This window comes from Echeneis naucrates, chromosome 16 (assembly GCF_900963305.1).
Source record: "Echeneis naucrates chromosome 16, fEcheNa1.1, whole genome shotgun sequence".
NCBI classification, from domain to species: Eukaryota; Metazoa; Chordata; class Actinopteri; order Carangiformes; family Echeneidae; genus Echeneis; species Echeneis naucrates.
The window spans coordinates 11830366-11845602 of NC_042526.1; the positions used below are offsets into that span (position 1 = coordinate 11830366).

At 40.9% G+C, this 15237-nt stretch overlaps 1 protein-coding gene across 1 annotated transcript; it reads left to right on the top strand.

Moving 5' to 3' along the window:
- The first annotated feature begins 1355 nt into the window (after positions 1-1355).
- On the top strand, positions 1356-15028 carry ano2a (anoctamin 2a). The gene is made up of 28 exons (XM_029522647.1): positions 1356-1520; positions 1668-1970; positions 3411-3415; positions 3535-3628; positions 3827-3999; positions 4363-4417; positions 4503-4554; positions 4674-4729; positions 4997-5044; positions 5279-5343; positions 5939-6073; positions 6174-6334; positions 7113-7195; positions 7653-7664; positions 8259-8333; positions 8446-8502; positions 8995-9069; positions 9423-9624; positions 9941-10052; positions 10176-10233; positions 10328-10428; positions 10533-10693; positions 10803-10955; positions 11194-11246; positions 12057-12235; positions 12462-12567; positions 13204-13765; positions 13866-15028. The coding sequence occupies exons 1-28, from the start codon at positions 1392-1394 to the stop codon at positions 14537-14539; spliced, it is 3939 nt and encodes a 1312-aa protein (XP_029378507.1). The 5' UTR covers positions 1356-1391; the 3' UTR covers positions 14540-15028.
- Positions 15029-15237: the final 209 nt, after the last annotated feature.

Here is a 15237-nt window from a genome sequence, read left to right on the forward strand (position 1 = left end):
AACTGACATTGTCTCCATTTCCATCTCGACTGTGTTTGCCAACACGTGGTAAACAGGGATTAACGTGGATGTGTGTGCATATGCGTAATGGGATTGAATGTCTCTGTATGTGCCGCACGCTGTTTGCTTGTCTGTTTATTTGCATGTCTCATGGGTTTCCAACATGCAGTTGGAATCTGTCCAGCGATCAATGTCCCCTCACACTTTGTCACACAATGATTTACAAGGGTTGGTAAAGCTGTGTTACGCCTCTAATTAATAGTTTATAACACAATTGTAACACATGTCTAAGTGGCATATGTGTCAAATATGTAATTGCTAGAATACACAGACTTTTAACCGCCCAGTCACAGAAGTGATCCAGGCTTAAAACTAAAAATGACATAATATAAACATGTTTTTGTTTTCATCCACTCTGAAGAGAAACTTTAGAAATTCTTTACTTTTACCACGTAATAAGTGGAAATGTGAAATTACAAATTCTGTAAAGTGTCTTCATATGATTTTCTGAATTTTGTAACTAAAATCTGGCAGGATAAAGTTCTTGATAGGAGATAAAGTACAAAGATTTGAATTTCTTAGCTGGGAATTGTGAAATGAAAACACAATAATAAGCATTACGATTTTTACTGGAAGAGCTATTGACAACCTGCAACCAAAAAACCTGAGATGACAATAAGGAGTAATAGAAGTTTTAAAGCTGCTCTTTAAAATTAAACAAATGCCTTCAAACACTGTCTTCAAGTTCAAATTCTAAAATCCACACATACAGTCCCCTGTATTTTATGTATTTTAAGTGATCTCAATGAACACTTAAGAGAGTGAATCACAAACATCAGAAAGGTTTGCTTTGTCAATTTCAAAAATATTCAATATTTTATGTCTCGAAGCCCGAGATCCACATTTGTTTCTAGTAGTGCAACATTTAATTACTCAAAACTCTTAATCTCTAAAGAATCAGCCAAGTGACCAAATTACCCCGACAGATTGTAAACTGTGCTGCTTGGATTGCAGTGTGATCTTAATCTGAGCCTGCAGTTTCAATTGAGTAAAAAAAGAGACGGGAGGGTTTGACTTTCACTTAGATTTGATGTCGTCCTAAAGCCGGCATTGCTCTGTGGTTTCACACATGATATTTGACAGTAAAATGGACCTAATGTCCATCTACAGTGTTGTTCCTGATTTGAGGATTTTATAGAATTTGATCAACTTTTAATGCAAATAATAAAAAAATGTAATGTAATGTAAACTACTCCAGAGCAGGTTACTTTGCCTTAAGGCTTTTTTTTTTTAACAGCTCAGGTGAGTGCTGGATACTAAACTCCTGTTTTTCATTTCATCTTCTAGCAGAGGGATGAAATGGAAAAGAGCGTATACCCGTTACAACAGAAATGAGTGAGTCGTCGTCCGTCCACTCGGTGAAGCTTGTTTCTTTGGCCCGATCATTGTCTGGGCTTGGGCTCGACGCCGCCAATGGAGGCCCTATCAACCCCCCAGAGCCCGATGAGCCCCCTCTGTCGGTATGGTCTCCTACAGCTGTAAACACTCACATCCTGTGGCACAGTTGTCCCCTCCCCGAGCTGCCACACGTGGAGCTTCGCCTGGTTTGTCATGCTCCAAGTAACTCTTGTTACTTTGCTCATTAATTACCTGTGTGTGTTTGTTAGGACTCTGGCATTGATCTAGGCCCTGGGCTTTTTTTTGCTGATGGCAAGAGAAAAGTGGACTATGTCCTGTGCTACAAGTATAAGAAAAGGCAGGCCTCCAAGTCACGTCTTTCCATCGCATCCAATGGGAGTTTACCAATCCAAATACCTGGCCAGTGGGACACAGAAGCAGAGTCCGGTGAGGCCGCGGCACCTGCAGAAGTGGAGGTGCCAAAGTTGTCTGAGGAGGAGAAGGCACTAATGAGGGAGGAGTTTGAGAGGGGCCTCCTTGAAGCTGGACTACAGATAGAGCGTGATAAAGAGGTGTGTATCTGCTTTGACAGAGCTTTCACTGTGATTTTGTTTTTTTGGTTTGCTGCACACTTCTATAAACATTTATGGGTCACAGCCATCCTTCAGTGATGTGACCTCAAATCCTCTGACTGGACAGCCGCCAAACAGGTTGAGGATAAGACTCAGTCTGACCCTGCAGGTCGAGGACATGCCTGCAGTCCAATTAAAGAGATGACTTGTTCATATTTAAGGATAATATGATAATGATAATAATGTTCCACTTATCTTGTCATGCGGACTAATGAATGTTTTTTGTCTGAGTGTGTGTGCATGTGTGAAGTTTTAGTAAATTAGGAGGCCAGTATTTAATTTTGTAGTGGCCAAAATATAAAACGGACCCCACAGGTTCAACTGTTTGGGTGTTAGAAACAGAATTAGGCTGAGTTTCTGTCTAAGTAATACAGTTGACATGATTGGGGCCAAGCTGAAGCGACATGTCTCCACAAATACAGTAGCAAACAATGTATGGGTCCATGTGTAGATTTTGGTGTGTGTCTGTGGTTGTGAGACACTTGCGTGTTAACTCAGCTGCTGTTTTGGTTCAGGATTAAGACCGCTGACTGGAAGTGCGAAGCCAAAGGGCAGATTATAGAGCCTTATTAGAGAGATATCCACTACGCAGAAATGTGTATGCTGCCACATGAACGTATATTGAGCACAATTGCAATTGGTGAGAGGTCTGTTTTCACTGGTCAACTGAACTTCATCAGTTTGTATCTATAGCAGTCTGTATGTGGACAAACACAGTTGAGCAAAAAGTTTGACAGCTCATTAGTGCAGGATTTATTTAAAAATGTAGGCTGGTGAATCATGGAATGATTATGTTTTGTATTTTTTGTATGTTGGTCTATTCTACTTTCCCACTCTCTTGCAACCAAACTGGATTTTTATGAATGTTTATGTGGTTTTGACCTTAGCATCTTTATCATTTCTGATTAGTAGTGCTGTAGGTGCGATGGATATTAATGCTACAAATGGAAAGTTTGATAAATGTCTGATAAATCACAACATAAGTGTAGCCAGTGTTGTTGTATCCACCTCCCTCCAAGGTCATTAATGTAATTGGGAGGACTGGTTTTAATTCACTGGCCCACAGACACGGCAGTAGCTTTTGACTTTTGACACATTAAATGGCTACAGTGTGGTGGTTTTCCGGTGCCTGTACCAACATTTAATAATTCATTTTGCACATTTTCTGTGCTTTGCAAAACTGGGAGGTTTTGGTCTTGAAATAATGGGATTTCCTTCCAAACAGCCTCATTGTAAGACAAAGTAGCATACTTACAGGTTTAGAGAAGGCTCAACTGGCTGCTTTAGGACAAATAGCAGGAGCAATTACATGGAAAGAGGAAGAGAGTGAAGGAGACATGTCTGATCTGTCCTTGTAACCCTACAGTTATATCATTCAAGCACAAGTTTGAGGTGTAATTTGAACTCGACGTGTCTGCAGTGGTTGATGTGATGAAGAAATGTATAAAGTGTTACTTTTGTTATTATCTCATTTATATTACATTTCTTCTCTTTCTGTGCAGAGGTCAAATGGCATAGGGTTTATTCGGCTGCACATCCCATGGCCAATACTGAGTCGAGAGGCGGAACTTCAGAAGATCAAAGTTGCTGTAAAAAAGGTCTGCAGTTCTGTACAGAAATGTCCATGCTGTGTCTGTCTTGCATATTTATGGTGCACATTGCAGCCAACTATTTTTAGACTGAGGAGTTGTATGTCAGGCCGTTGTGGAAGACAGATGTGTGAGATAGTCAATATATCAGTATGACTGAGTAGATGTGATGAAAATGTATTTCCTTCATGTTTTTTCATTGAGCAGAAATGTGAATTGCGGAAACGCATTGGCATCGCTGGAATATGGGATTCCATCATGGCTAAAGTCAACACGCCGTTTCAGCCAGACGTCCCTGACTTTGACATTCACAAAGACTCGCAGACACACGTCCATTTCAAAACCATCAAACACCCTTTTATCAGGGACAAACTCCACCTGTGAGTACCTGCTCTGCCACACTCACATATGCTCATGTCTTATCAAAAAACCAACTCAGTTTAGGAGTTGTCCTTGCCTGGGGACACACCTGTGCTTTAACTCAGTCATGGTTAGTGATTTACATAACCCCCTAATGTCTAAATCACCTGCAGGCTGTCTGCTTTTATCGTCTTTATCACAACATGGTGCAGCTCTCACATAAATTAAACTTTTCCTGTCCACACCACTGAAATGGGAATTGTGTAATCCGTGGGACAGAGAAGCAAAAGGAACTGAGAAGGTGCAAGCGTGAACACTGATCCCAGTACATGTGAATCAAATATTAATCCATGTTCTCTCTCATTTTTTGTCATTTCCTGCAGGTATGACATAAAGTCAACAGAGACCTTATTTGACAATGCAACACGCAGCAGAATAGTGAGTCTGCAGATACATAACTCAATATTTCATCAGAGTGAACACAACATGACACGTACTATCTGTGCTCTATGTTTACTTCTAGGTGGCTGAGATTATTTCCCGAACTACATGCAGACACACTTGCCAAACCACCGGTGAGAGCTTTTTATACTGCTCAAAGGCCGAATGCCAGTCTGATTTTAGCCATATGGCAGCAGTCACAAACCTGACCATGTCCATGATATTGTATTATACTCTCTCTCTGTGTCACAAGGCATCAGCTCATTATTGGCTCGGGGTGTCTATGACTCTGCCTTCCCTTTACATGATGTGAGTATAACAAAAATAGCAATATCACACTGTGTGAATGTTGTTGATATAAAAGAAACAACTCTTTATATGTGCGTGTGTGTGTGTATGTTTGAAAATTGTATTTATTAAGCTTTAATCTTCTGCACATAGAAGTAAATTAGGGCATTTATAAATAAAACTATAAAAAAACTATTTTGTTATCTGCAGATACATCTATGCATAAAACATGACATGTAAGACAGTAAGTCTCATATAAAAGGGTGGTGACTTTTTTTTTTTCTTTAGGGGTCATTCACAAGGAGAGGACGGAAAGATCAACGAAATGACAGACAGGTGAGTTGAGTGACAAATCTGAAGATAAAATGTTTCTAGAAAGTGGACCGGACTATATTCTTAAAATGAATATGCCCTGATTTGGTCAGGACCAGTGATGTTCCTTTTTTATTTTAATTATACTCAGACCACTGAGACTTACTGTTTACTATATTACTATGGGCTCTCTATATATCATCATAAAATGTGATTATATTTCATTATTAACTTGTAAATTGTTTGTGTTTCCTTAAGCTCCTGCATGAAGAATGGGCTAACTATGGGGTCATGCATAAATACCAACCTGTGGACCTGATCAGGTACTAAGCGAGCTTTACAATTGCATCGTTCAAAATAGCTGTTAATGTAGAACTGTCATACTGAACAAACTTATTGGTAACTTTGCTCTTCAAGAGCTCAGTATGATAAGTTTATTGTAATGGTGATGAATCAATAAAAGAGACCATTTTGTAATTAAAAGCAAGTATTTCCCTTAGGTACACAAGTGCATTTCAGAGATTTAATATCAAATCAAATCAAACTTTATTGATATGGCACTTTTCATACAGATCAGCAACAAAATTTGCTTCGCAGGTTAAAAAGGATAAAAGAGAGAAAATCTGAAAAAACAAAATGAAGACACATCATCAGATAAATAGTTCCTTAGGTAAATATAACATTTTGGCCTTAAAATGGAAATAATGTGAGCTCTGAGGAGCAACTACTCAGTAGATTGACTGACCCACCCCTTTTTTTTATGCACTGAAAGTCATGAATCAAACAACAAATGTCTTAGAAAAGAAGTCAGTACTTTGGCCTCATACTGAATTACATTATGAAGGGTGAACAAGAGTGTAGCTCTGTAAAGAAGGAAACCAGGGCATTTGGGTGATACGTTGCCTTTTATTTACACAGGAAATACTTTGGCGAGCAGATCGGGTTGTATTTTGCCTGGCTGGGTGTTTATACTCAGCTCCTCATCCCTCCCTCTGTACTGGGAATCATAGTCTTTCTCTACGGCATATTCACTGTGGATGCCAATATCCCAAGGTAGGAAATCACGTCCCCTTTGAATTCATGAATGCTTCATCAAAACTACCATATATGCATGTCGTGTGAATACGTTCTTCTCAGAGTTGTTTTATATCAGTCAGGAGACTTGTGATGACAACCTGAACATCACCATGTGTCCACTGTGTGATGGAGTGTGTGACTACTGGCGTCTGAGTACAGTGTGCTCCCTGGCCCGAGCTTCATACCTGTTTGACAACGGTGCCACTGTCCTCTTTGCAATTTTCATGTCTCTGTGGGGTAAATATACACTCAAATCTCACCTTGTCTGTAACAATCAATCATAAAGTAAATTTCCATATTCCAGTAAGTCCTCAAAATTGTATCTCTGGTGCTGGAAACTGCTAAAGTCGTCATTGCTGCACATTATAACAGAACACCAGAACAACGACCGGTAATTTCCTTACCTGATTACACTTTGCTGTATTGAATAAATTTAGTGAGCTGATTCTGAGTCCTGTTACTGGTGAATTTTCTGCTCTTCCTGAACACCTCTTTGTAAAAGAATGACAACAAACATCGACATACTTAAACTAAGAACGTTCTTGTTCATTTTGTAAACTCTAGTCTTTGCACTGCTCAAAGGCACACATGGGCTTGCTGCCGAACAAAGAGTAGTTCCCTTTAATCTCCTGCTATGACAGAGCTTATAGTTAAAAAGTTAAAGTCCATCTACTCTTTAGCTATGCTGCTATAGGCCTAGGCTACTGGGGGAAGGACTGAGCTTCTCTCTCTCTCTCTCCCCTGGCCGCCCCCTCTGAGCCTGGTTCTGCCTGAGGTTTTTCCTTGCCACTGTCGCCAAGTGCTTGCTCATCGGGGGATCTGTTGGGTCTCTTTAAATAATTTTATAAAGAGTTTGGTCTAGACCTGCTCTATGTGTAAAGTGCCTTGATGTAACTTTGTTATGATTTGGTGCTATACAAATAAATCTGATTTGATTTGCTACAACAGTATTGCAGCATTCTTGAAGTCATTCTTGAATTCTTGTGATGTTCAAAGTTCCTTCTGTGTTTTGCAGCTGCCTGTTTCCTTGAACACTGGAAAAGGCGACAGATGTGTCTAAAACATACCTGGGACCTGACAAGCTTGGAGGATGAGGAGGTGAGTACATAAATATGTGTGTGCATATACATAAACGTAATACAGGCATGAATAATGTAGAATAAACCCAGATATGTTAGTAGACACAGTCAGAGCTTTTACTGTCGTTACTATGTGATATCAATCAATGTGTCCATCGTGTTTTTCTCCCTCTTTCACATCCTGGATGTTAAAGTTCCAAGTTAGTAAGGGTCAGAGAAAATTCACCTAATGTCAAGGGTCAATCATGATGTCAGTTGTGTTTTGCCCCCATCAGCACACACACACACGTCCTTGGCCACACATGCATAAATGCATTAACACGACTCTTAACCCTGTACAGGACTGTAATAGGATTGGTCTGTTCTTAAAGCAGTGCAGTTGCTGGATGAGATGACGCTACAGGGTCTCAACACAAATGCTAAAACAACAATTTTCCCTCTCTCTCCCTTTCATTTTATGCCCCTGCTGCCTGAAGGAGCGAGTCAAGGTGGGGCAAGTTTCTATACTGAATAGATGTAAAAAAGAAACACTGAAATCTTAACCTGGACCCAAATCTGGGTTAAGTGGTTGTATTTGTTTGTTTTCTATTTTATTATTTACCTTTTTTAGAAAAGTTGTGGTTGAGATCTTTAATTTATAGCTATTTCTAGATGCAATCTGCATATTATTCTACTATTCTTGAGCAGCCACTGAATTGCATTTTACAGAAGCATAATCTGAATTGACCATGAGAAAACTTTCCTATTCCTTTCTTAACAACTTTTCCAATCAAGTAAAAAAAAAACAAAAAAACAAAAACTGTATAAAAACCATTTTCATTGGATTGTCTTTTTTTTTTATTAAAGTCGTAGCATCCTTTAACAGGACCTGCTGCCAGCTGCAGATTTGAGGTCACTCAAATCAGATTTGGTGGAATCAGCCTTCAGAAATACCAAGGAACTGCAGCTACATATGAATTGGTGCATGTCAGATGATCCTTTGTGTGGCTCATAGGAGGTCAATACAGCTCATAGGGTGATCGTGTATGTTCCTCACTTTGTGTTGCACTGACACTGGCTTTAACATCTGTGCTGCATGACAGGAGGAACTGAGACCTGAATATGAAGAAGTTTTACAGGAGAAAAAAGATAAGATGAAAGCACAGTCCAAGAAGAAGGTATCATATCTCTGTGTGTTTGTATTTGGTTAATCAGATACAAATTTATGATTTGTAGCACATCACACATGAATAAACGAGGGGTCTTTTTTCTCACTGTCCTGTGGTATAGTTGACTCGAGCTGACGGTGGTGCAGACGGAGAAACTGACCAGATGCTGACCTCCCAGGTATTGATGCACTGCTGTGTGGTAGGACATTAAGTGGACAGAGTTGCTGAGGGAAGGGGAGGGCAGAGCTGTCACACTGAGAGGATTTAAATTTGCCTCACAGTGATTGCTAGCACAGATGTCACTGCTTCAATTACACAACACTCAGTGAAGTTAAACTAAATGCAGCACTACAAGCAAAATTTATGCTTCATCTGCAATAAAGTTACTGCAGATGAACTTGGAGTTTATGAGTTTATACTGGTGCATAAAGAGGAACCCCCTCCTCATCTGCTGTGGGTGGTTGAGTCCAAAGCTGCTTACCTGCCTGAGATTAGCCCAGATTACTGATGGAGAGAGAAACGGGAGGAAGGAGAGGAGGGGAGGGGATTTCTGTCCTTTCTGATAGCAAACACGCACCTGGCAGACAGAAAACATAAAGTGCGTGTGCAGAGTATCTGCTAAGTGTTATCACACATATCATCCAAATAACATGCATGTTTTTCTTGACAGCAAGAGCCGGAGTCTCTGGACATTGAGGACCACCTGTCAGGTTACCTCATCAATGTGTCCACATTGCTCCTGCTGGTACTACAGTAACACTTCATGTTCATGTTCTCCTATTGTTAATCTCATAATGCGTTCTCTTCATGCAGTAGTTTGTGATTATGATCATTTTTATAAGATTTTTTTTTTCCTGTTGATAATATTTATAAACATCAACATTTTTATACTTATGTAACTACATGATCTAATGTTTATGTTTGTTATGTTATGTTATGGAGGTCTGTTTCAAATTACTACAGACATTCAAGTCAAGTTTCAAAATAATGTTAAAATGGCAATGAGAAGTCAGAAAAACATATAAACATATCTACCAAATATAGAAAATGCACATAAGATTTAATCATTCCTAAGGCATGTTGTGTTCATGTGTCCAGATCTTCGTGACCTTCTCTGCAGTGTTTGGGGTGGCAGTTTACCGTATTTGCATGTTAAGTGTTTGGTCCATGAACCCTGATCCTGAAGCCAAGGCCAACGTAAGGATGACCGTCACCACCACCGGCATCATCCTCAACATGTTGGTCGTCCTGGTGTTGGAGGAGGTTTATGGCGCAATTGCTGTGTGGCTGACTGAACTGGGTATTCTCCTTTATGTTACAAAGTAAAGCCTTAAAATCACAACCTACTGGCGACTTAACTGGAACAAATGTTTAAGTGTAAACAATGCGTAACATTATTTCTTTGCATCATACATATGTTTGCAGGATAAATGAAAGTGGCACTTTACTCTGAATTCTGTAAATTATTTACTTAGTTCCCATTACCTTTTTAAACCTAGGGACGTCATTTTAATATTTTGCCCTTTTTAAATTCACTCATTGTGGCACACACCATCATGAACAAGCGCTTGACATGAGCTGATGTTGTTATTATAATTGTGACTTCGTTCTAACAGAACTCCCTAAGACAAAGGAAGAGTTTGAAGAGAGACTGATCTTCAAGTCTTTCTTTCTCAAATCCATGAACGCCTTTGCACCAATTTTCTATGTGGCCTTCTTCAAGGGCAGGTGTGCATTTTTTTTTCTTTCTTCTTATTTGTCTTCCATGGCTCACCTCTCACCAGTCTTTTTTATTATTATTATTCCTCATCAAATGACTTTGCTTTGTTGTTGCTTCTCCTTTCCCTGCAGATTTGCTGGGCGGCCTGGCGATTATGTTTACGTCTTTGGAGACTATCGAATGGAAGAAGTAGGTTCAGTTACACACATTATTTATTACTGTGTAAAAATCTGTGTTTATGTGCGTCTAGGTCCTGAGTAAATGTATGTTTTATGCTCCACAGTGTGCTCCCCCAGGCTGCCTCATTGAACTTTGCATCCAGCTCAGCATGATCATGCTTGGAAAACAGCTTATTCAAAACAATGTGTTTGAGATTCTCATACCGTATGTTGTTGTTCTTGTTGTTGTTTAGATTAGTTTGTTTTGTTTTGTTTTGTTTTTTTTTTATTTTCTACATTTTCTGTCATCAATGCATTATTTTTTTGCAGTAAGTTGAAAAAGATGTACAGAACAATACAGGAGCAAAAGGGAAAGAAAAGGGCAGAGGATGAGGAGAATGAAACAGAAGAGAAGAGACCAAAACAGCAATTTGATAAAGATTTCACCCTTGAGCCTTTTGAAGGCGTCAGCCCGGAGTACATGGAAATGAGTATGTATTCTTGTTTCCTGCTCACTCTTGTAGTCACTCAGTCGCGCAACATTGCAGTCACACCATGAAATTTGTAACCATCTATGCATGTACATGTTTGTATTTACAGTAATCCAGTATGGGTTTGTGTCTCTGTTCGTGGCCTCATTTCCACTGGCACCAGCATTAGCTCTGCTCAACAATGTCATCGAGATTCGCCTCGATGCTGCAAAATTTGTAACGGAGATCCGGCGGCCTGATGCTGTGAGGTGTAAAGACATAGGTATAGATCACACATGCCAGTATGCCTCCTCTTTCAGTCCTTGCGTGAATGTGAAATAAGCAACACTTGATCCTTTATTCACTTTCTCTTCTTCTACTCCACTCTGCCCCACCATTGTCTCCATTTCTGTATTGTCCGTCGCAATCCTTCACACAAATACACGCACACACCCTGCTGCACACATGGACACACTTCCCTTTCCCCTGTTTGTCTCTTTCCATGCACACGCTCCCTGCAGGGATTTGGTACAACATTCTCTGTGGAATCAGCAAGTTCTCTGTCATCACCAATGTAAGTGTGAATGTCTGTGAGTTTGAGAAGTCTGGCAGAGATCCTACTGCACGACATTATACAATATTTGCAATGAATGCTGACATTTCTATGATGATGCAAATGAAAAGTTTTGGTGCTGATGATCATGAAGGAACTTGTACTTTAATCAATAATTAAAATGTTCTGACATTTTGAGAGCCTCCTCCCTGTCATGCGCTCAATCTGCCCCCGTGAGATTGTTGTCAAGAAAAAGAGCTGTCTTTATTATATTTAGATATCAGCGTTCCTTAATAATATACATTTTTGGATTAACAGCCATGTTTTTTAGCTGACAGTCACTTTTTGGTCTGGTGGGTGCACTTCTTCAACTACCAGTGAGTGGAGTAGCGGCGACTTGTAAAAGCCACTTTGCTTTATAGCGTGAGTAGTCTCAGTGGCACTTGTATCTCTGGGCACAGTTTTGTCTGGCAAAGGCAGTTTCCTGTTATGTAAAACTGGTGAAAGGAGAACAAATCAGTCAGCACACCGAACTGACAAAAACAGGCCCAAACCCAAAGTGTCAAAGCACGCAGAATGTTCTCTTTCAGGAAGCGACTCTGGCCACAATATGTGAGGGAAATGATGGACTTAATTCAGGAGTCTCACGCACGTGACAAACTAATAATGGTAGTGCCATTATTAATTCAGCATAAATTTGTCACATCTGAAAAAATGGCTGAACTGAGGTAGATATAATTGTCCATGAGTTAATGTGATAGAAGTATTTATTACATAGTTACGTATTATGTCTTTGATTTCCATTTCCATCTCCCTTGTTTATCTTCTCAGGCGTTTGTCATCTCCTTCACGTCAGAGTTTGTTCCACGAATGGTTTACCAGTACATGTACAGTGCAAATGGCACAATGAATGGCTACACAGAGCATTCACTGTCCTACTTCAATGTCAGCAACTTTGCATCCGGCACTGCGCCCACCACCACCCTCATCACCGGAGTGTCTCTGTGCAGGTCAGAGTGGCGCTCTTAACCTCGACCGATCTGGAGCTACCTGTAAATCCCTGAGCAGCATTTCAACTCTTTATCTAAATCCCACATTTGTGTTTTTACAAATGAAGAAATGTGGCACTTTCCAGGATTAATTATTATTATAATTTATTTATATATTTTCAGATAACATAAGTTCATAACTTGATAGATGTGTCCTTACTCGTACCCACCTGCTTGTGTTTTTCAGGTATAAGGACTACAGAGACCCTCCATGGGCACCAGATGCCTACACCTTCTCAAAACAGTACTGGTCTGTCCTGGCGGCAAAGTTGGCCTTTGTGATATTCTTCCAGGTGGGAAAATTACATTTCAAATTCTAGCTTTGTTCATGTCATTCTAAACATGGTGGTTATTGAACATCTTAGCATTAGAGAAGTTTGCTTTCTTCAGTGGTTTTACCCATTTGGCTTCATCTTTATGTTTATAGTATATTTATTCCTGACCAATGGGATTACACAGTTTAGAAAGGATGCACTGAGCTATCTTTTTGTCTCCCTGCATATGATCACAAAGTACATCCCCATACGGTTTCCTGGTCTGATAGCAGTCCTCTCTCCTTTTCAAAAGAAAAATTTGTCTACCCTGTGTGAAACTAATCCGGATAATTTTTATATACCAGGAAGCCTGGGATTCTGTGTTGCTTAAAAACTTGGTCCCACCATTACTGAAATAGTGTGTCTATTACTGGAAACACTGAATTAAATAGTAGTCAGTCAGTAGCCATCAGCTTTATAGGGTAAGTATCAAACCATTACCAAGCTGGTGGAGTAGTGTATTGCCATGGCGACCGTTTATCGTCTCTTTCAGCAAATTGAATTTATTAGATTTTTTTTTTTTACAGTAATGCAATGAAATAAGTTAACTACAGCAGCAATGAACTCCAAGCCTAACGTTTTAAGACGAGACAAAAATCCTTTTCTTCCCTTTAGAACCTTGCCATGTTCCTCAGTATGCTGGTTGCCTGGATGATCCCAGACGTGCCACGGTCTCTACGGGAACAGCTGAAGAAAGAGAACATGATGCTGATGGAGTTTCTGCTGAATCAAGACCAAGAAGCACGTGCCAAATCTCACTCCCCCAAATGCTCCATCCCCTATTTCCCCACCCATATCGATATCGTGGTGGAGGCGCCAACAGAAGGCCAAGAGGAGCAGCTTGTGGAGGAAGAGGAAGAAGCGCTTGAGGTCAATTTGGATGGACCCAGAAAGACCGGCGACAGTGATCCAAAGATTGGGGAGACAATTGAAGAAGTTGAAGAAAATGGACAAATACCAAAAGAAGATGAAGAAGGGGAAGTTGAGGTTGGCAAAGTACAAGAGGCAGAAACTGAAACAAATCAAGAGATCAATGACTGTGATGAAAATGAGCAAGAGGGAGTGAAAGAAAATGAAGAAAAAGAGCAAAGAACTGAAGAAGAAAATGAAGCAAAGGAAGATAACACAAAATTAAATGTTGATCTGGACTCCTTCATGAGTGAGCTGGGCCTGTTAGGCGAGTGATTCAGCTTTATGTTTCATATATTTCTCATGTTCTCTTTGATTTGCTCTCCATTTTGTCTAGTGAATAATTCTGCTTCCTTCTTGCCATGTAGATGAGGAAACCTCACTGAGCACAGCACAGCTTCCCCACTCAGGCTCCAAACAAGGATTCCAGAAAGAGAAGGAGCCTTCGTCACAATCATCATCTAAAAGGGCTTCTTCTGAGAGCCTGAGGGCCTCCAGGGCAGAAATTACAACATCAGATATTGACACTAAACTCTTCTCGCTAATTGCCCCTCCTCCGCCCAGAGAGCCCGTCTCAAGGGCAAAGGTCCGTTGCTCCACCCTGCCTTCCCGCCACAGAGGGGCTGAAGCTTGTCATAGCCTGCCTCGGCCCAGCCACTCCACCAGCCTCACAAGGTTTCAGCAGGCAGCGCCGCTTATTCCTCTGATTCCCATGGGGTCGTCATTACAGACCTCATCCAGCCCATTCCTTCCCCTGAACACTCCACTGTCACCTTCATCTTCACTTCCCACACAACCCCCGCAGGTCAGTCCTGAGTCCTCCCAGCCCAAAGCTGCCACTGAACTATTCATGCTGAAGGGCCCTCCGCCACAGCAGCCACGCTCGCGGGGCAAAGCCCGGTGCGCCACCTTGCCTCCGCGACAAAGAGCCCCTAGTTCTGAGGAGCCCTCCACCAAACCCAGCCACTCCACCAGTTTCACAAAGCTGGGAGATCGAATCCCCCCTTCCCCCAGTGAACTGAAGCGCAACACACCAGTATGAGGAGTGCAGGAAGGCATTGCATGGGGACAGAGGGTGAGGGAGGGAGGGGTAGGGCTATCCAGATTAGCCTGTCTGTGCCTGGTGCCTCACCCCTGAGGAGAGACCATCCAGATGAACTGAACCTCCTTTTTTATCCTCTTAATCTTCACAGAGATGTTTATACCGCTCAGTGGTTTAGGACTGATTCTGGCAGGGGAGGTCTTGGACAAATCAGAGAAAGACTGATCTGAAGCAGTTTGCCAGACACCGCTGGAGCGTTACCTCTTTCTATTCTTTTGTTTTTCGTTTTTTGTTCTTTTTGACGTGGGGAGGGGGTCATTTTTGTTGTTGGTTTGTTTTTGCCCACAGCCACAGCTCAGTAGTCACTCTTCCTCTATTATTTTCAGTCTCACACATGCAGCGGTGCTGGAATATGGTGAGGAATACGGAAATATGTAAAGCAGCGTGAAGAGTTATGCTTGTAGATCTGCTGTTCATTTTTAGATGTTTTGATATATGAAAAATGTAAAATTCTAATAAAAGGACATATTTTTGATATCTGTTTTTCCTTCTGAACTCGCAAAATCACAAGGTGAACCTGGTATGTTGCATTCCTGTTTCCTTTGCTACAAGGTGACAAGTGGCCTCATATATCAAGACTACTGCTATTTGTGACAAGCTGAGAGACACAACAACAACAACACATGCCAGTGGTATCC